The 21458-nt window shown below is 40.8% G+C and overlaps 1 protein-coding gene across 5 annotated transcripts in view; it reads left to right on the forward strand.

The window, feature by feature from the left end:
• The window catches only part of AFG2A (AFG2 AAA ATPase homolog A), a 190777-nt gene that overhangs the window by 88557 nt on the left and 80762 nt on the right, over positions 1-21458 (forward strand). Inside the window, exon 15 of one of the 5 annotated variants that reach the window (XM_048078142.2) lies at positions 16076-16179. The exons of the other annotated variants lie outside the window; for them this stretch is intronic. Coding sequence (XP_047934099.2) covers positions 16076-16141 — 66 coding nt within the window. The 3' untranslated portion in view covers positions 16142-16179. The remainder of the gene's footprint in view (positions 1-16075; positions 16180-21458) is intronic. 5 annotated transcript variants of the gene reach the window in all.

Consider the following 21458-nt stretch of genomic DNA (forward strand, 5'->3'; position numbering starts at 1 on the left):
AGGAGGCCTTCTGATTTGGGCTCAGATCTGTCATGTCTGAAATCTCAGGCTATTTCCTCAGTTACGCTCAATCGCAAAAGAGAGCGGGCACCTCTGGAAACGTAAGAGAAATATTGGTGAAGTTGCATTAGATGGTTCTTCCATTCCCAACAAACAGTGTTGTTAAAAAAGGGCAATGAGGGTACTATTTTGATGAGATTCTAAACCACGACTGGAATAGCTTGGCTTACAACACTAAATTTTGCTTTGGCGAGGGTCTGCGAAAGGTACTGAAACTGTAGTGCCAGTACTATTGTGAGATTAAAACACCTTTGCTGTGAGATTTCACATGCTCTTTTTCTGGTGGCACGTGAATGAAGAGCCCTGTCGTAGCTGGAATAACAGGGAGCAAATTGGCTGGCCTAGTGCCAGTGACTTCAAGTAGGGTGCGAATTGCTGCAAACTCACCAGCACTGCTGTTTATTTGCATGGTCTACTGTTTTTAGCCTGTTACTAAGAAAGAGCTTTGAAATACTCCAATTTAAAGTCCTGTGTGAGACAAAATTCTCTTTGAATTACTTAACAAATTACAATACAGGATGTTTTTTGACATTTACTATCTATCCCATACTGTGGACTTGTCCGTGGGAAGCAGCCTGCCTTGATTAAGTAGTACAAAGGTCCCAGCCTTACTGAAAGGCTTCTCCTCCTCCCCAAACTCTTTTCCTTTCTCTTCCTTTTTTTAAAGTAGGTTTTGTGGAAGTTCAGTATTCCTATGGTATTTCAGAGCAAACTGTGCAGTCCTTAGAGGGGAAAAAAAAGCGGGGGATAGAGGGATGGAGGTAGAGAAAAGCTCCACATGACAAACCATTGTCTCTGGGAATTAAACACGCCCACCAGCTATTTTTCCATCGGAAACGATTGAATTAGTCCTCAGCATCCTGATCAGAGAGAGAGATTGTAAAAGTGGGACGCTTGCAGTGAATAGACTGGTTTTTGTCAATAGCTTTGAAACTACCTGACAGAGCTCACATGCTTTTGTGTGGTAATTTGTTTATCATTACTTCCTTCCTATGAAAACAGAATCAAAGGAGTGACAAACAAAATACACATTTGAATGAGATTTAGCAGTGTGAAGACTGAATTGTCTCGTAAGAATAATTTGATGGTTTGTGTTTGTTCCCTCCTGCAGTGGGGACCTGGAGGGAAATAGCTGCTAGGGTGTGCTCTTGGAAAAGCAGCAGGATGTCCCTTCTCTACAGGGGACACAATCACTACTGAAACAGGAGAGAGAGAGAGAAGCAGGTTGCCTTGAAATTGTTCCTGAAATACTTGCACATGACGCAGAAAAAAAGGTGTTTGGCAGCACAGATCAGCTGCTGCCCATGACTACTGCAGTATGGTACTGTACGCAATAAAAGTATGGATTGGCATCACAAGCCATGAAGTTATCAGGTTGCATGACTTTCCTACCAAGAGCTTGAAGTTGCTGCGGAGATAAAATAAATGAATCATGAGTGGGTTCTCCTGTGCCAAAGCAAGCGTCGTGGTTTGCACCGTGAGGGTGGTTTAACTGAATTCACTTTACTTGACGTTAATTGCAGTGGGTTAGGAGTGATGAGGTCGGTCGTGGTGTATCAGGGGAAGGGCAGTAATTGCACTGAGATTCAGCGACTCCATTGCTTTTTGTAGTTTCTGCATTCGTCGGGTGGTTTGACCTAGACCGACCTGCTTGAGTCTTGCTGCCAGTGAGAAGCATTTCTGGGGCCTACACAGGAACGTGCCATTGATCTCATTGTCCCTTTTGGGGGAAAAGAAATCTTTATACCAAACTTAATTTAAATTTTGAAAAAGGAAAACAAACCAACAGAGAAAAAAAATAAACCTTATCTTATCTCTCTGCCTTCCTCCCTCAACTCTGCCAGTGAGTCTTAAAATGAACTTGAGGAGACTGCTTCCTACAACATACAATTTTAGGTGTCAAACAAATGGGAAAGTTTGCCTTTATAATCCCCTGTATTTAGATTATCATTCTGGCATAAGGCTACTTGTTTAATTTTATCTATTTTTTTGGCCTAGCTGAACTGCCTTTGCCAGGAATAGAAGTTAAACACAAAAATGCTGATTGTTAACTGGAATGTGTCTCTGTGGGCAGTGTTAAGTTTAGGATTCAAGTCTAGGACCTGAGTGTTTATTAATGGAAGCACAAATTTTAACTGGGATCAGAATTAAGATGTGAAATGTGAATTTAGGTGGATAGTGATATCTTCAGGCGGAAGCTTTGGTCTCCCTCTTCTTTATCCCTGTGTTTACGTGAGGAATCCCTCAGCTCATTGATGACGGGTAGTATGAATGAATTCATCCCTGCTGGTGAGCTGGAGCCAGCACATTTAACCAAGCAGCTACGAGGTGATGGCTACAGCTTCAGATTGCTCTTGACTGTAGGCAAGAATAAGCCAGTGACCCTCAACATTCAGCGTTCACTATCCCATCTCTGAGTTGCCTTGTCTTTGGAGGGATAGCTGTGTTCATGTATTATTTTTTAACATTCACAAGAGAAGCCATCATTTCAGGAAGTTCATCTTTACAAAATAACTTTTTTACAAGCAAGTGCAGTACAGACTTCATTAAAAAGGCTGATAAGCCCTATTTTTTGTAAGTATTTATTACCCATTCATTTCAATTCAGATAGCATGTATTGATCTTTATTTTTTCCTATGTAGGCTTGATGTAGTCAATAAAAAGCAAATAGTGAAGTCATAAACCAAAGAAAAAATCATTGTCCTGGAATGTAGGTGGTTTTTCACTGCATATTGATGGAGAGGGAGAGGAAGGGCCGTGGCTACCCCATGCACGCGTTCTGTGCGTGGCGTCAGAGGGAGGTGTTTGCTTGGTGGTGCTGAGACCATCGCAGCCTCACAGCTCAGCACCAGCACTGTGAAGGGAGCCTGGCAAGTGCGATGCGTTTTCCGTAGCGAGTCGTGGGTGATTTGCAGTTGGCAATGAGCTGATACGAAACGATAATGCAAGAGTGGCTGTGGTAATTGTTGTGTTGTCTGTGTCTCAGGAAGAGGTGTGGCTGCCTCTTGCCTGCAGTAAAATTGATGACATGGTCTGATAGACAAGTGCTACATAAAGACTGAGAGGAATTTATAGGCACCTGAAGGCAGTACATGCCGATGATGAAAGGCGTTCTCAATGTTAAACACTAATTCATAGTGAAGTGAAATCCTCACAAGGGCTCTGAGTCTGCTGTACAGCTTGCCAGGATGAAAGCCCACCTAAATGGCAGCAGGTTGTAATTCAAACATGATTTGGTGCCATACTGAAGTTCACAAGAAAAAAAAAGTGGAAGTATTAATTAGACCTTAGCTGCAAACGTTACTGCAGCTCTTTCATAAGCATCTCCTTCTGGCTGGCACTGTACTTTCTACTCTTTGTTTATTTTGCTATGTGTCTTGCTTTTTTTCCTTTTGGTTTTCATAAAGATATGTATTCAATACACTAATATCAGGAAATAGTTCTGAGCTAGCATAAAAGATATATATGAACTAATTAGAACTGGTTAGAATTTTACAATTACCTCTTTTGTAGGTAACTAAACGTCTTGTTCTGTGGAATAATGCATGTTTTCTCACTCTTCTCCTCTGCCTCCAAAGCCTGATTTCTTTATGTAGTTCATTAGATTTCTGTGAAATGGGAGTCAAGTGAAACACTCAAAAGATTCAGCAGTGTTTCAGAGCCATTTCATTTCTTAAAATGTTGATCATGATGTAAGGACTACTATAAACTACTACAAGTTTTTGTTGTTGTTGTTGTATTTTGTTGTTGTTTTTTAGGAAAATACCATTTTCCAGTGATCAGCCAACAACCTGTTATAATCCCAAACACAGAATAAATGACTAGGGCAATTTATGGGAGCAGATTAATTACCGATAGGTAATCGCATTCTTATTGGCATCATGGTCTAGCTCTGTAAGAAAGGCAAGGCTTGCAGAGAAATACATTAAAAAAATGGAAGAGCTTTCAGGCATGTGTTCTCTTGACCTAGAGAGTGGTATGTATGCCAGGAACCTTATCTTTTTTTTCCTGTGTCAGCTGATTCATAAGAGACAGTACTTTTCCTGTATCCTGTTGAAGGGAGAGTTACAAAGTGCATTTTGGATGGTTGCATCAATCCTAGCATTAAGTAGTGAAGATTGATGTCTGTATTGCATCGTCCTTTCAGAAACGTCAGATCAGGCTTTCAGTTCACTGGTGAAAGGACACATTCTTGAATTTCTCAGACAGTAGCTGCTGAATTTGCACCCTAATTCTGAGACTGAACTCTCACAAAATTATAAATGTAAGGGCATTGTGTAATTGCCTTTGTGCTCACTTTTTTCCTCGTGTTCAAAATCTATTTGCTTTCCTGCTTATGGTCTGTATCAGTAGATTTGCTTGCAAAGCAAAAAGCAGTGGAGTGCTATTTCAGAAACATCAAAATTGCAGACAGTTAGGGTGATGATACAGAGTTCACATGTTTGTTGTGCTTTTTTGTTGTTGGTTTTTTTTTTTTAATTTCAAAATGCATTTATTTCAGAGTCTTTCTTTATACTTCATCTTCCTTAAGTCAGAAAGACGTTTTGACAAAGTCATGCCCTGTGAAAGGGCACCAAGTTGTACTTTGATGCCTGAAGTTCTCTGAGACCCTTCTCAAATATGCCAAACAAGTTCTCCATTACCAAGGTCAAAATCAACTAGATTTCTGCATCTCCGGAATACTTTTTTTTTTTTCTTCCCTGAGCCATGTTGTTGTTCTCTGGTTGGTATCTCCTGTACGCTCTTTCAGTTCAATCACTTCAGTTAATCTTTACCAAACTGTGTTTTGTGTGTTTTTTGTTGTTTTTTTTTCCCTCCAGATCTTTCTCAGTTGTTTCCCTCTGAACCACATCTTGCCCTTTTCCACCACTAATGATGCTTTTCCTTCTGACTTGCTCCTTTTGTGAACACTGGTCTATTCAACAGCTGAAATTCTCTGTTGCTCTCAGCTTGACCTTTCTTCATTCTCTTGACTTCATGGTTTCAAACTTTAGTCTGCTTTTCCTCCCTCTCTTTTTGTACTCCTCCTCTTGTCTTTTCCTTGGCACTGTATTTCTCCATCTTAGTGTGTCCCTCCCTTCCTGTTCACATTAGCTACCTCTCATTTTGTCATATCTGATAAAATCAAACATCTTTGAGGAAGCTTGCAATCATAACGTATTTTCTTTTTTCTTTTTTTGCTTTTTATATGTCTTCCCTGATTCTGCTCCTGTTTCAGCAATCATTTGCTATCTGAGGTTTTACAAATTAATGTTTTGTGATGAGGGAGGTACTGAGTCAAAATAGTTATCCTAAAAAAGTGAAAATAAATGATAAATTTAAAAAAGGCATTTTGAAAATAATTCATGGCAACAGAATCAACTTCCACACCAGCGTCCTTTCCTCCTAGAGCTAAATCTGGCAATTCCACAAGCAACTACAACTAATGAAGCTTCTGATGGATTTATTTGTATCTTGGTTGGCCGACCTTTTCCTCTGAATTTCTGGAAGGCTGCAACTGAACTTATGGTGTATTAAACAGCATGGGAAACCCATGCAGGAAAAAAGCATTATGCCCTGCCAGTGGGGGGGAAAAAAACTTTAACTGGAGTTAGGGCCAGTCTAGACACTAGGTAGTTGACGTGATAGAGCAACTGGCTTTGGATCCTGTTCAGGTATATCCAGTTTGAGAGAGGACTCTTGATCACCTCTTTGCTGCTAGTATCAGAAAAGCCTTTGCCTCAGGAAGTCTCAGACAGGTGGTGGAAGGTGGGAGGGTGCTCCACAGCCTACCTTGCCATGATGCTGGTGGTTTCACTCTCTTCTGTCCACTCGTCTTCAATCATAGCACAAGCAGGAACGTTGTGGCTTTGCTCCTGTAATGGATATGTGTAACGTAGGCGAGCAGTAGGGACAATATGTGTGCTTAGTTATCGTTGGATGTGGTGCGATGACATAAACCTAATGGCCTGATGAAACCAGACCAAAACACGTCAGTGGGCTCAGGACAAGTGTCACTGTAAAACACATCTCGGGAAGCTAAAGACTCGTATGTTGGGTTTTTGTTTGTTTTTAAAGTGGTTTGTTCCAAATTTCAAGGCTTTGGATATTTTCTAAGTTGTGTTTTCTCTGATTCCTTTTACCCACTCCCCAAATTTTCTTCAGTTGCATTTTTTTTTTCTCTCTGTTATCCTTCTCCCCCTGCACTTCCTTCCCAGATTTCCCTTTCCTGGTGTTTCTTGTTTTCAACTGGCAGTTGCTGTGTTATATCATCAAATCTTTCTTCTTTTCTTTTCTGAAATGTTTTTCTACCTTGGTTTCTTATCCTTTTATTTCTGTTCTTTGTGACTTCTTCCTTACTTCTGCCTCTTAAAGCAGTCATTGTGCTTTAAATGCGCATTATCACTGTCTCCTGACTGTTCAGATCCTTTTCTGAAGTGGGTAATGGGTTCCTGTGATAACAAAAGCAGTGATGCCATCCTGTTCTCCTTACCCCTCGCTGCAATACCTAGTGAATTAAAGTTAGAGGGAGAAATGGAAAGGAACTTGTGGTGGCACAAGTGGGCAGCAGTCTTACTTTGCTTTCCATAGAAGCTCAGTTGCCCATTTTGGCACGGAACGTGCACGTATCCAGAGAGGTAACTCATGACATCAGTTAAAATACACTGTGGGTTCCCTGCAAGTTGGCAGTGGACTTGCAGCATTATTTTTGGCTAGCTGTTTTTTTATCCACTCTCGTAACCTTCCTGGTTGAGCTGCTTGCCAAAGGCTTTCTGTATCCAGTCACTCCTTTCCAGTCAGCCTCAGCCCTGAGGGAAAAATTCGCTGTTTAATTCCCCAAGTGCTCATGGACAATGCACATTACAGCAATAGGTAGAAAACTGTTGTACTTGCTCTGCAGTGTTGATGCAACTAGTGTATTTATCAAGGGGAGAAATAGAGCTATCCCTGTGGAGAAAGCAAGCACAGTGACTTGAACTGGATGGGGAAGGTCATAAGAAAAAGTATGTATTAGGAAAAGAGCATTATTAAGTCGATTCCCTCCTGGCCTGTAGGATATATATACCTGAAGAATAAAATGACAATTTTAATTTTATATTACCACTTTTAAATGACAGCTAAAGCTTTGCATGAAAGATAAATCGCAGAATGGAAATAACTTTGTTTTTATGATGCCTTGTAAAAATTCCATTTACTATTTACTGTATTCCATTTACTATTTACGGTATTGCTATATTACTTCTTATTTACTGCAACTGTAGCATTTGCAGAATTTCCCATACTTGAGATATTAAGCTCATTAAGAACCTTGTAGGAATATACTGGAGACGTCTCTCATGGTAGAGATGGTGACTTAATTTGTTGGGCCAACTGCTGAAATACATTCTTGTGTTGATTTGGACGTTTGATCCTGTTTACAGATGTATCTGAAGGTATATGTTTTTCAGAATGTGATTTTTTTTCTCTTCATAGCAGTATAACTCATATAGATATTTAACTGTATTTCATTTATTTGTACTTTTGAATCTCATTATTTTTGCCAACAGAGGGAACCTTAGGAAACAATTATGGATATGATCATAACATAATGATATTAAAGTAAGCATCGATTTTTTTTAATCTAATCTTCTCAGTAAGTGATGTAAATGGAAAGAGCATTTTTACTTTGTAAATACTTTTTTTTTAACTTCTGTGCTGACAAATTAGACTATTAAATACAACAATATTTTTCTTTATAGCCCCGTATTTTCTGATCAAATGGACAGCATTTGCTACAGTTCATTAGAAAAGGAAGATTGGATCTCAGCTGTCTGCTACTGTTGCTTGTGGCTACCAGAAATAAATAAGTTAAAACTCAGGCTGAATGGTTGAAGAAAACAGGAGATTAGCCATAGCACACTACTCGTTCTTTGGTGTCAGCCTAAAGTTCCTGGTAAGGAACACCAACGTAGAGTCTTTGTGTAGATCTACTATGAGAGCTAGATAAATAAGGCTGCTTTGAAATTACACGCATTTTTAAACTGTGAGAGTGCTTCCCATGAAAATAGCTAATTTTTCTCCTTTACTTTGTACCCATTGCACCAAATAAAGCTTCCCCTCTATTAACTATTACTTTTTGCAGTTGCTAAAGGAGACACTTTTATGTGTCTCATTTCTTGTAGCTATTGGCAGGGGGCAACAGGGACTAAACATGTTTTGAGTCTAATTGAAAATGATTGGTTTTTCATTTTTCCTTACATGTCATTGTTTAAATTCTGCTCCTTTGACATGTTTTGTCCTAAAGCACTGCCTGTTTACAATTCCATACTTCTATTAGCTTAAGACCCAGCTAAGCAAATCCTGTTCTGCGTTAGTAAATGTCTTACTTCTTGACAGATGTTGCAGGAGAAATCTGATGGATCTGACAATCTACGGTGTTACAGCTGCAGTGATGAGAAGGAATCTCTATCTTGTCAGATTATGGTGGAATCAGACCTCTCTTTTAGTGGAAGGAAACAGTAGCTGTTTCCCACTTTAAGTAACAGATACGTCTTAATTTTTCTAGTTTAGTCAATAAAAAGCAAGTCTCTCCCACAATCTGAGTTTGGAAAATAAGTTGTAATTAAAAAAAATTATCTTGAGTGTTAGGGTACATAAGCATGTAGAGATAAACATTAGTATTTCTGAGGCTCAGGAGGCTAACTTCTAGACTTTGTTTTATCCACCCAGATGTTTTGGATTTACTGGGTCTACACTGAAAACTGTGGGCGAATTTGGCCCAGAAACTACATGACCTAATCATAAAAAGTTGTTATCTTATGAGAAAGAAAATTTTCACGATAGATGTAATAGTCCCTGAGCTGTCCAACGGTTCCCAAACTAGCAGTCAGGAGAACTGCTGCACTTAGCTTTTCTTTTCACTTCAAGTTAACAGGAAAGGAACAAATGAGCAGCAGAGATAAAGACTTTATCCTCCAAGGAAGCTCTTTGATGCAGTTATCCTGTGGTGGCTGTCCCAGTGCAACTCCTCACAGGGACACTTGCAGGTCAGGAGGAAGATTCCCTTCTCTTCTGTTTTTGCTGTGTACAAAGTACGAGCAGAACAGGGTAAGGAGCATTAATCCTGGAATACAAGTGTCCCAGCAGGATTAGTGAAGCCATTAATGTCTCTGTAGACAAGCTGGAGAAGAGGGGGGAGAGTTAAAGCAGTCTGTATTCTCTGTCCTTTATCCTTAACGTTCTTGTAAAAGTTCAAAACACTCATTATCATGCCCGAGGCAAAGTTCAGAGTTGAGGGATACTTTTTTGTTTCGTTTTTCCATCCAAGCCATCGTCCCTCCCCTGTGGGGATCAGGAGGAGGTTCACGTGTATCCGGAGAGGCAAGGAGCTGTCTGCTGAAACGTGCCCTTTGCTATAAAGTGATGTAAAAAGCTGTTCGCTGCTTCAAACACACCAGTGTGGGAGGGGGGCAGGCTGTGTTGAGCCAGGGGGAAAGGCTCTGGGGCCTCCCTCTGATACATATCCCACCCAAAATCTGCAGCAGGCTGTCCACCTGCTACGATGGCAGACTTTGGTGCTAGGGAGAGGTTGCTGTGAGGTGAAGTAACACGAATACATGCCATCTTCCTACCGGAGCTCGGGAATATTTAGCATGTACAGTCATTCTCAGCTTTCTTTCTTTCATTTCTCTCATAGTGAGGACGTGTTCTTAAGGACAGAAATCACAGTGGCCTGAATAAGAAGGGAGCTGCTGACAGCTTTACTATTCTTTTTAATTGCTGTTATTCTCTGCTAGCTGTAGGACAGGACTGCTCCAGAATGCTGCTTTTCCAAAAGTGTGTCTGCAGGCTGAAGTATTCGGAAAATCACACCCCAAGAGTTTAAAAGGGGCTGTATTTTCTTGGTAAATATTTCTTGCTACTTTTATTTCAAAAGTTACGCTAATGCAGAAGCTTCCATTTGCATTTTTGAGCATACACTACCCCGAAATAGCACCGAGCCTGCTTTATAGTTGACATTTGGATTTGTGCGCCGCTCCTGGTTCGGCAGGAATATTAGATCCCCAGCAGTAACTGCTCGAATTCTGAAATATTCTTCCAACCACATGTACAGGCAAAACAATATTCTTGCTTTATAAAGAAATGGCAAAATAAATCATGATTGCCAATCACGGGAGCATTCGTAAAACTTGCGTGACAAATTCAGTTATACTGAGGGCATGAATTTTTTCAAGGTTTTCATGTTTTAAGAAAGAAATCTTCTGAAGCTGATTACATTTGTAATGTATACCATGTGTGGAACATTGTCCTTTATTCTTAATTATACTCTGCAGGTTGCTGATTACATGTACCTTTTGAGTATATCCTTTGGCATCCACAGGCATAAACAAAGCTGCAGAGACTGCGTTTTCCTCTACCAGCAACGTGACGTGTTTGTGAATTAACCACGTAGCCTTGGGTTCTGCGTGGATTTCCCCATCACTGGAAAAGGAACGTAGTCCTTTAATAATAGTGAAGATTAAGAACTGAATTAAAGAGAAAACGTGGGTTCATATAAAAGCCTGTTAACAAATAAGGAAAATTACTGGTCTTTTCAGTTGGAGGTTTTGAAGGGACAGTTTTAATAGCTTATGAGCTGTTTGCTTTCTTTTGGCAGTTGGGAGTAATTGTTTTCTTATGATTATAATCTCTAAGGATTACAGCGCTCTTGGTTTTTGGTAACTGAGAAACCAATGAGCTAAAAAAGAAAGCAGCTCCAGAAGGGGCAACGTGTGATTTAGGAAAGATCACATGAAGATCGTATGGTTTAGAAAAGATCAAGCCACGGGGAGGAGAAACCACCGTTTTTTCTAGAGCGGTGTCGAAAGATTTGCAGCAGGAGGGATGTTCTGCAGCCTTACCCTGTTGCTGAGGGAGCCTCTTTGGCCAGCCAAGTTAGGTGTATCGCTGCACGATGCCTCAGGCACAGCTCCCAGATGCATTCTAGAAATGGTCAGATGTTGGTTAGTGGATCATACTTCTGGCTCCCTCCTGTCTACTGTGCTTATCCTTTGCCACTTGGTGTTTCTGCACATCCTGAAGGGAATTCTGTCTCGCAGCTGGGGCACGGCGCTTACCCCTCCCGGCAGCTGGGGGTATGTGTGCCTTTCCCCCTCCCTCTTCCCCACATCTCCCTGCTTGAGAGAGGGACCACTCAGAGCTAGCTGCTCTTGCCAGGTTGTACCTGGCAATAGAGGAGAAAACTATTTGAGGCTGTGTGTAGGAAGGGAAAGGGACCCTCTAGAGACTTTGGTTTGTGTTTAATAGGCACGGCTGGCAGGAGGGAGCCCGAGGTGTGTGGGCAAGAGGCTGCCCCATGGAGCAGGCAGGGGAAGCCAGGAGGCTCCTGGGGTGTCTGGGACCAGTTAGGCATGCCCGTGGATTTTTCTCCTTTCTGTTTGGAGGTGGTTCAGGTCTCCTTTGTAGTTGCAGAGGAAGTTGCTGGCTGGAGATAAGGTTGCTGAAGATCCGGACCAGATCAGACTGCGTGTCTGGCACTCGGCTCTAACTGCACAAGGAAGTCTTTCAGCATCAGAGTGAAATGAAACGCAGGTCAGAGACTATGGGGTCAGAAGACAAAAATTGCAAAGCTAGCTTGAAATTCCAGGTCAGGAGTTTTTCCTCCTTTCATTAAACAGAGCAAAAGACATTTGTGATTATCAGTGATGCTGATAATGCAGTAGTGTCTAGAGACCAGGATCCTTTTGTACTCAGCCTTGCACTGACCGCCTGGGCCATGAAGAATGCTCTTGGAACTCTCAGCAGTGCGTGAAAACATCTCTACTTTTACCATGTTTTTGTGCAAGTAACCTGTGACTTAATCTTCCGAAAAAAAAATAGCACTGAAAACCTTCATATCCAAATTCTTTGACGCTTTGTTTAAATTATTCTAATATACATAATAAAAAACTTGATCATGTGCAGGGTAAACAAAAACATGTGTGTTCCAGAGGCCACTGTCTCATAACCACATCCATCCTGGAAAGGAGACGGGGGATAATTCCTTTGAGACCATTCTGTCTCCTTCCCTGCTTCGATCTTGCAATTTGTCTCCCTGTCGATGGCTTTTCTTCTTTTTTGCCTCATCCTCCTGTCCCCTCCTTGCTCCTGGAGCTGCCCACATGTGGGGCTGTGAACATTTGCCCTTATTGGAGATTCAGTCTTTTTGGTCTTTTAACCATCCTTCCTCCCCGAAAGTGGACTTGAGTTTGTCTCTGCAACACACCAGATTTTGTTTGCTGTTTGACTGGTTTGATTTGCTGTCTTCAAAGATCTGAATGATTAACTTTCCAAATCATTTAGCAGACATATCCTCCTTATTTTTTTTAATTTTTTAAGTAGTTTTAAACCATAAATAATAGTAGTATCATGTATTTGCAATAAAGATACAGCGTATTAATATCTTGATGCCTTCTTCCCCGTCCCCCATTGCCTCTTGTTGGGTACAACAGTGTATTTTCTTCAACGTTGTGACCCGAGTGCTTTCCTCCCATCTGATTTAAACCTGTGGGACTGTTTCCTTTCTCAGGTAGTGGAGGCTTTCTGCACATTGTGCAGCCACACAAGTTGGTTTGTCGTTTTGAATTTACCCTTTGTTACCTGTCTGTGTCTGTCTGTGAAGTAACACACTTGATGAGACAGCAATTCGGTGGCAGCTTGCCACATATTCTTAGTTTTTCTTGGAACATTTAGTTTAGGAAGTGGACTAATTAGCGCGTAAACATTGTTTAGCAGAAGAACTCCAATTAGCACTGTTTGGCCTGGCTTCAGTGATAAACAAAGTTAGATGCACGTCAGTGTTTGTCCTAACAGTTTATAAAGACTATTTTGTGGTCCTAGGGGACAGCACACACCAGATACGTTAAATAGTCATTGCTGTCAAGGCCATGAGAAAAAGCTTACTGTGTCAAGCTTAATAGGCTGTGCATGATACATTAGCGGGCTCGTTTGGAAGCCTTCCATCAATCTTAATTACTCTGAAATACCAGCTACATCTTTCCAAACTGTGTCTTTTTCTTACTATTGTTTCTCTGCTACCATGTGAAAAACATGACAAACGTACTCTGCAATTACTGTAAAATAATGGAATTTAGGTTTTCAGTGTGTATTTTACTATCATCATTGTATTTTGCTCATTTTGTTAGGTCCTAAAACAAGCTAGATTCTTACCAGCACAAGTATAGGCAAGCTTCTTGCTACAAGAAAATCACTGTCCTCATTTTGGCCTGACAAAATTAATACCAATTAAAAGGTGGGATAAGGTCGGACTACCCTTATGTAGTAAGTACCCTTAAATTGTGAGCAGCCAAATGTAGTATCGTAGGCACGCTTTTTAAGGGAGAGGTGTTTGTTCAGCTACGGGGAACTTAACTATAAGAAACTGGAAATTAAAAAGGTGATTGAATTGTGAAATAACCATTCCTCCTTTCCTGCTCCAAGTATTTTAGCCGCACTTTTTGTTGTCCTGCCAATTCCAGTTCTGTAGCCTGTAATGGAGCACAGCAATTCAAGAGGATGGGTACATTTTTGCTCCATTCCTTTGTGTTGTGACTTCTAATAAATGTCAGGCAAACTGCAGCTGTGGTTGAGATTCGTAGTGGTATCTCTGGATTTTTTTCAGTATTTGATAACCAAAGTAAATCTAAAATATTTTGTGTGTACTGAAACTACTTAAGCTAATTGAATTAATCCTAACGCTGCCTGGAAGAAGGAAGCAGGGAAGAAGCTCTTAAAGCTTTGCTGGATCAGCTGTATTTGTATTTCAGAAGTTGCTACAACTAAGGGAACCAAACAAAACAGGTCTGTTCTTAACTGTACACTGGTTTGGAAAAGGTAATTTGCATTACCTTCCTCCTTTAGACAACGAGGCCAATCCAAAACTTAGAGACGCTCAGGATGTTTATTCTTCACGTTCAAACTCTAGATTGCATGTATGTTGCTTGTCTTTAGACAGTGTAAGAGGTAGAGCTGTCTCTTTACTCAGCCCCCTGTGGTTAACAGAGAGTGAAACTGTGCCAGCAGCAGGGAGGAGGGAAGGCAATCTAATGATTAACTATTTATTGCACTTGATTGTCACCCGGGCTCCGATGTGCTGGTTTCCTTGTGTCTGAAATCAGGTCTCTGCGGCTGATGTTCTTGCTACTCCAGCTGCAGAAGGATAATGTGTTCCTCAAATGAAGCTTTTTACAAGTATTTTATAGCAGTTGGAGAAAACCCTTCCTCCAGAAATAAACACAGGAATTTACTGCTGAAACCACACTGTTGCTGAAGAGGATGGGGCATAATTGGTGCCTCCTGGGACAGGATTTAAGTTACTTGCTATGTTTAACGAAACACATTCATGTTTTCTAACACTTATTTTTTCTTTTTTGAACACTTTACCGCAGTTTAATATATTCTAAGTCACTGAGTCGCTGTCTTCTCATTCTCTTCTATTCTTTCATTGTCTCCCTCTTTCCCTTTCTCCTCCTCTCGCTGCTCCCCTCGCAAGCTCCTAATAGTTAATGTGTGGTAACTGGCCAGATCCCAGTTAACAGAGGCTTATGTCTGATGCTTTACTCAAACACTTGAGGAATTAGCAAGTGGATGATGCTCAGGTCATATGGAAAGTATTGCTCCTCAGATGTTTTTTGTCTCCTAAAAGCAGATAAAATAAATTAGATGATGATTTCATTAACTGGAAATAATAGCCTCTTCCTACCCGCCATTATGTGAGAATACTTCAGGGGAAAAGCCATGTAAGATGTAAATGCTTTATTTGGCTGACAGTAATGAGAGAATCCATGAGTTTAGCAACAGCACATCTAAAACCAAGTCTTTCAATATATGCCATGTTAATAGATGCACAAAAATTAATTCAATTTTAGATGTCCAGATTTCCTAACTATTCACTTTTGCAAATTTAGCTCTCGTGTGCAGAGAATTAATAAACGTTCTCTCATTCATTTCCAGTTTGGTCAGAGTTTTTTGTTTCATTTTTGTGCTTGTTTTTTGTATTAAAAGGGAACGCCCTTGGGAAATACCCCAAAGACTAGGTTCACAAAGAACTGTGATAATAAAATTCCCATATGAGATGGGAACTGATTGATGGCAAGGTAAGTTCATAAACACTGGTCCCAGAGTACTGACTGCTTGACTTTTCTAAAGGTCTGCTTGCTTTTCCCTGTGTCCTTGGAAACTTTGCTGGGGTTCCAACACCAAATCCATGCCTGGTTTCACTCCAGCATGTGCCAACGTACGGTGTTGTGTACTTGTGGAAGTTTTAGAGAGATTGCAGGTGTTCTTTATGAGGGACAAGCTCTTGCAGCCTTAATTGTCAGGCAGCTGCTGTGTGACTATGTTCATGGAACCTTCCTTTACAAAAATAAATCTAAGTAGCAGAAAAGACACAAACAACGAGTGGAAGGCATGTGAGTGGATGTAAGGAGGGCACCTACAGATGTACATGGTACTCTCCATCAGAATATTTGTGGGGATTGCAGTTTCTGTGATGGCTAAAGTCCATTAACAGGTGAAACTGTGAGCAGCTGTGGTAGGGTAGGTAAAATGCATCTGCTCAAAACCATATGGGAAACTAAAAGCAACCTAAGAATTAGATCTGAGTTTCTTTAAGTCCAGTTACCGATTTTGCTTGGTTACTCTTTCATGCCTTTTTCCCCCTCATTGATTTTTTTTGTTGTTTTTAAAGTGAGCTATAGAACAGGGCTCTAGTGAATTGAGCAGCAACTCATTTCCTTTGCGATCGCCAGGAAATACACTGAGCAATTAAGGATGGCTGGATGGGAAAAGGTCTTTCATTTCACTGAGATACAGAGGTTCCCAGGCCTTCCTGGCTTTTCAGCAGCCTACCAGGTGGTCCGACTTGGAGCTCAGTTCCCTGTCTTCCTACGTCCAGCGTAGCAGCAAACTTGAGGAAACGGGAATGAAGGCCTGAAGGATTTTTTAAAAATGTTTCATCACTTAACAGTTCTTTCGCAATTCTCAGTTTCTGTTTCCTGTCTGCTTCTGTATTATCTAGATCAAGAACAGAGAAAAGCACTGCCACCAACAGCACATAGCTGATGCACGGAGTATTCCGTATTAAGAAGAAATATCTCAGCAATCCTTGCACTCTCAATGCATGTAAGGATTAGTAAGTACAATGGAAGTTTTAAAGGAGGCAAAGGGAAGGTGACTACCCATCGAATCCATGTGTATTGCACAGAGATGCTTAACAGCTGTTTTTCTTTCAAATGTTGACCTAAAAATGTAGCATGTCCCCAGCAATGCAAGCTCCATTTGGCAGCAAGCTGCAGCTTGTTGCAATGCAGCATGCCCACTAGTGCAAAATGAGACTATTAGTATTTCATGTGGAAACATGACTTTTGGCTTGAAACTGATAAGAGATCTACGAGATAAAAACAACTAAAAACTCCAACAAGTCCTAACAAAATACTTTTTAAATAATGCAGACTGAATAAATATTGTTCTTTATTGAAAACCTGTTCACTATTAGCGGCTATCTTTTGCCATTTACTTCTATAATATCTGAATAGCAATGCCAATAGTATTTATTAGGAGAAAAACAAAAGTTTTTTATTCCCAAAAGAATTAGGATCTCTTTATTCATTGCTGATTTATCAGTCCTGAAAGAAAGTGAATATAGACATATTCATATCTGCAGACATTCATATCTAAAACGTAATTTGACTTGAACTTCTGGTTCCTTTCCTCCAGTGTGGAGAACTCACTATCTCTTTTAAAAGAGACCTCAAGGTCATAACAGCTGGTAAATGTATTGAACTGTTTTATTCATTTCTTGATAGTGCTATGGATTTATTTATTGTTCCTTTGTGTGTGTGCACGCGTGGGTGGATTATCTCAGTTTTGTCTCTCCTTTCCTTCTTGTTTCCCTTCCTTATTTTACTGTTCACGCTGTGGCAGTGCCTTCACCGTGGTTTTGAACTCTGATGTTCATAACCAAATAATGCTATTCTAAATTTTAAATATTTTCTGAACAGTAACATAGCTTGTGTCCTTTACCTCCATGGCTTTAAGTGCCCTGTGATCTCTCTGTGAGAGCGATCACAGGATTAAGGCAAGCAAGAAGTGCTCGGCTGGGCTTTGCCCCTTCCTGGCTCTGTAAGTTTTGTTAGTCTACGCATCTCCTGCCTCCAAAGGGAGAAAGCCGACTTGAGTGTCTCAACAAAGTGATGTGGGAATTAATTAATCGCATATACACATTGTTACAGGAATGCAAAGAATGTTTTGGCAAGATTGTCAGATGGTATAAATTGGTACAGCTCAGCTGAATGGAGCAGCAGCTCAAACATACATGGCAAATATTTTGGTATATGTTGTTACAGTTCTTCTTTTGCTTTGAACTGTTGGATATGTCATCGACTGGCATTTTCATGCTTGAGATATGTAATTGTTTGAAAGAAATATATCTGAATTCTTTTAGCTCTGTAAAATGCACAGGAACAATTTCTAGAGTATCTCACTGTCACAGTACGTACCAAGTTTCACAGTTTGCCTCCACTTGTATTGGCATCTAAGAGGATTTTCTTTCTAAAGGGAGGAGTACAGTACGTTACCTGTAATTGTAGAAGTCTTGTATTCATTTGAAAAGATCCCAGCTCCTCATAAAGAATGCTGTCTTGTTATCTATGGGGACAATCTTTTGTCAGCCTTCACAAATGACAGCAGGAAATTTCAAATGCGGTTCCCAGGAAGCCTCCGCAGCCTGGAACATCAGAATGCTGTGCTGTGGGAGCTCTGCTGCAGTCTGCTAGAGTTTTTGGCCTAGAAAAATGTTTATATATGGTAATTTGCAGCATTGGTTTGCAGAATATAATCTGGTATACTATAATATTACTCTTCAGTTGGAGCAAAGAGCAGGAAAATAGGAAAGATATGTGATCCCGTATAGTTATTGCGGAGGCTTGATAGCATAGGCACAGATAAAGCTGTACTCCCAGAGTTGTGTTAATGTCATTGGAACACCTGATTTTTGTATAATCTCATATTTTAGAGAGCAAAAGAGACAGAGGGCTCTATATACATGTGCACATAATAAATGTCAGTCTGGTTTATTCTTTTAGAATTAATGTATGTGGAATGAGAGCTTCTGTGAAAAACATTAGCCTGGGTGGATATTCTTGCCAGTACAGCATTTGCATGATTGATGAATGATGTCTTGGTCATGAAAGCCCTTGAGGAACAGAATACAAATAGCCTTTTTTTTTTTAATACTTTTTCAGAGATTTTACAGGTAAATTGTTGAATTAAGTGGAATTTTAAAAATGTTGTCTTTTGACCACAGTGGTAAAGGGTGCTACATTTCCTTCTCATGAGTTCCTGTTTGGGACAGACAAAGCAGATGTTTGGCTTGGAAGCAGGCTTTATTTGGCATAGTGGCAGGAAGTACTGAGAGATTTGCTATTGACATTTAATCCCTGATGTTTCTGTAGACTGTAAGACTTTTTTTTTTCTTTTTCTCTTTTTTTTTTTTTTGCTTGCTTGAATCTATGTAAAATGAACTGAAGTCGTAATACGTATTTGGCAAGAGAGCTGGAAATACTGTATTCTGTTTCTTATACTCTTGACAGTCTTACTCATAAATCCCAGTCCCCTGATTCCTCTGATCAGACTCAGATTTTTTTTTTTATGCAGGTGTTTAAAACGTGAAATTAGATGTTTCCCCCCAAAGCTGTACGTCTGATCTCCATCAGCACAGCAATTGAACTAAAGGGCCTGTCCTCCCAGCCATTCTGGCTTAAGGAATTTTCCTTCTGCATCTGGTCCAAAATAAATAAATAAACAAAAGCAGCTGAGACGATAACTGGTCCGAGAAGGCAATCAAGCTGAACTGCTTGGGCACACTGAAATGAATTACTGTTCTAATAAACTCCTGTGGCTTGTCTGTAAAACCTCCATGGGGGGAGTTTTCATGCACAAAGTTAGTTTGCAGAGATTTTTGCTGCAAAAATCTTAAGTGTAAAAAAAAAAACTTGACCCGTTTCCCTACATTTGCATCTTCAGCTAATAGTCTATCAAGGTACTATGGGTCTTGTTAATGTGGATTTAAAATTAATTATTATGGTTTTAAAGCAATGCAGTATTGCAGAATACTTGGTAACTTGTTTCTTTCCTATGTGAGCGTTACTGTCCCTTCTGGGTGATAATCGTGATCTATTACCTAGATAATACAGGAGTCTGATACCCTGGGCCATGCTGAAAAGGGCTCTTCTGTGCAACAAAGTAATGTCATCATAAACATTTTATATGCAGTAGATTTGAATCCTACTGAAGTAAAGTTATGGGGGGGGAGCAGAGTGACAAAAGAATTCAGCTCATGAACTTCATTTTGCATTGACACCTGAAGTACCTCATTTTTAGTGGACTGGATTCAGATAGTTTCAATGCTGTATAGTGCTTTGAAAAAAAAAATGCTTTGCAGGCAGGAGGGAGCCAAACTGAACCTCGCTTTTTGCTTTGTTGCTTTTGTTGACTGTGTTGGGAGGAGGTGCAAAGGGAATGTGAGTTTAGGAAAGGAAGAGAAAATGGTAGGGCTGTACCTCACCTACGTGATAACTGCACACGCTGCTTGGGCCTTGAGCTGAACACCCTAAGGGTGATAGGTACAGTGCTACTGCATTAAGTGCAGGACTGCCACTTCCAAGGACGCTGCTTACTGCAGGAGAACCCAGCTGCTTCGGGGGCGGAACAGGGCTGTAGGACTGCTGCAGCTTGAACTTTGTCTTGCGTGGGATATGCAAGAGCTTTTTATGTTGTACAACGAGTGCTCTGGAACCAGAATATACCTCCTGCTATTAGGCAGTCAATAGGAATTTAAAATGCTTTTTGTTCTTAGGGGTAGTTTTTATAAAATCTAAACAACCAGTGGTTTCCCGTTTAATTTGAATCTAGCTTAATTTACGAGCCTTTCCTTTCAAGATGGTCCTGGATTTACCACCTGAGCCACAACTTCCTTAATGTCATGCCAGAATAGTTTTAAGGGTAGCATATATTCAAATCATGTGGAAAGTGTGTCCAAGAGAATGCGTGTGATAGCTCCCAGGTTGTGGTGTGCGACAGTCTGCGGGACGTGACAGGTATTAGCCATTAACACTTTGCAGGAAGGAGTCCTATGGAAATAGTTATCAACAAGAAGGAAGACTAAAACAAAATAAGCCTAATTACCAGTTTTTGCTCACTAGCTCTTTTTTCCTGCTGATTCCTAGAATGTAGGAACTCTGTTTCTCAAACCAGGTTACCTGTATAATTTTGCAATTCTGTTATTACATAATAAACGTGTGGTTACAACAGTTGTGTCACCTGTAGCTGTTCCGGGGTGGCACTGAAAAAGTCAGTGTTATTCAAAAGCCGTTTGAACCAGAAGAGATAGTGAACCACCTAGCACACAGGTGAGGAGTACTGGGCATGTGAAAAGCTCTTCTTCTTTGGAGCAGAAGGCTTCAAGCAGCACATCGTGCAATGTGAGTAATTAAAACATTATAAAGGCTTCATCTGAAGCACAGTGCTCCTCCAGCCCTCCCACAACTGGAGTGGTTTTCATTCTGTATTTTAGTCGCAGGTCTTGTTTTTGTTTAGGTAATCTTTATATCAGCTTTCAGGGTACGTTCCTGCGCATAGTCTTTCCTCGTTCTGACAGCCAGAAATGGTTTCCAGTCCATTGTTTCTAAAACTTTGCTAGGATATCTATGAATGAAATGAAACTGCCTCAGGTCCAAGAAACGTATGCATTAATGGCGTCAGAATTGGGGTTTGGAGCACTTTGAATTTCCGCTATTCCCACTGTAGTCTCCAGTCTATCATCAGGCCTTTCTGTGCAGGAAGAGCCGTCAAAAAATGAGGATAGGAAAGAATTTTATGACTCAGGTTGTAGTCACATTTTTCACAGGCACGTTGCAGAAGCCAGCCTGCTGATGGCACGGCCATCCCCCAGGTCAGGGCGAGGACTGGCAGGAGAGGGGGCTCCAGCTCGCCTTTTGCGTAAGACTTTGTTGTTTCCTTTTTAAAGCTGCTTTTGAGGTTGACTTTTTCCACAAAGTTAAAAATAGATAAGTGACATAATCATGTCTTCTGCCTGCTTGAGGAGCTGGAGCATGTCAAGAGCTTGCTTTGCAGACCTCCCCTGGTGTTCGACTTGTGTCCTCCAGGCTTTTTGCTCCCTGGTCCACCAGCCTCACTAGCTGGAGAGCAGCAGGATTGCTGCTTCCCCAAGCTCCCCCTTTGCTCCTAGCTTCTGACATCTCTCTGCTCCCTGAGAAAAACAATCCTCAAGGCAGAAATGAGTTTCTCCATCGTTCCTGCCACTGCTGCTCAGCTGTGCCCGGCCTGCCCACGGGCCCTGGTTGTTTGCCCATGACTGGTGTGATGGGAGGGGATCTCAGCAG

The sequence above is a fragment of the Anser cygnoides genome, chromosome 4 (assembly GCF_040182565.1).
Source record: "Anser cygnoides isolate HZ-2024a breed goose chromosome 4, Taihu_goose_T2T_genome, whole genome shotgun sequence".
Classification (NCBI taxonomy): Eukaryota; Metazoa; Chordata; class Aves; order Anseriformes; family Anatidae; genus Anser; species Anser cygnoides.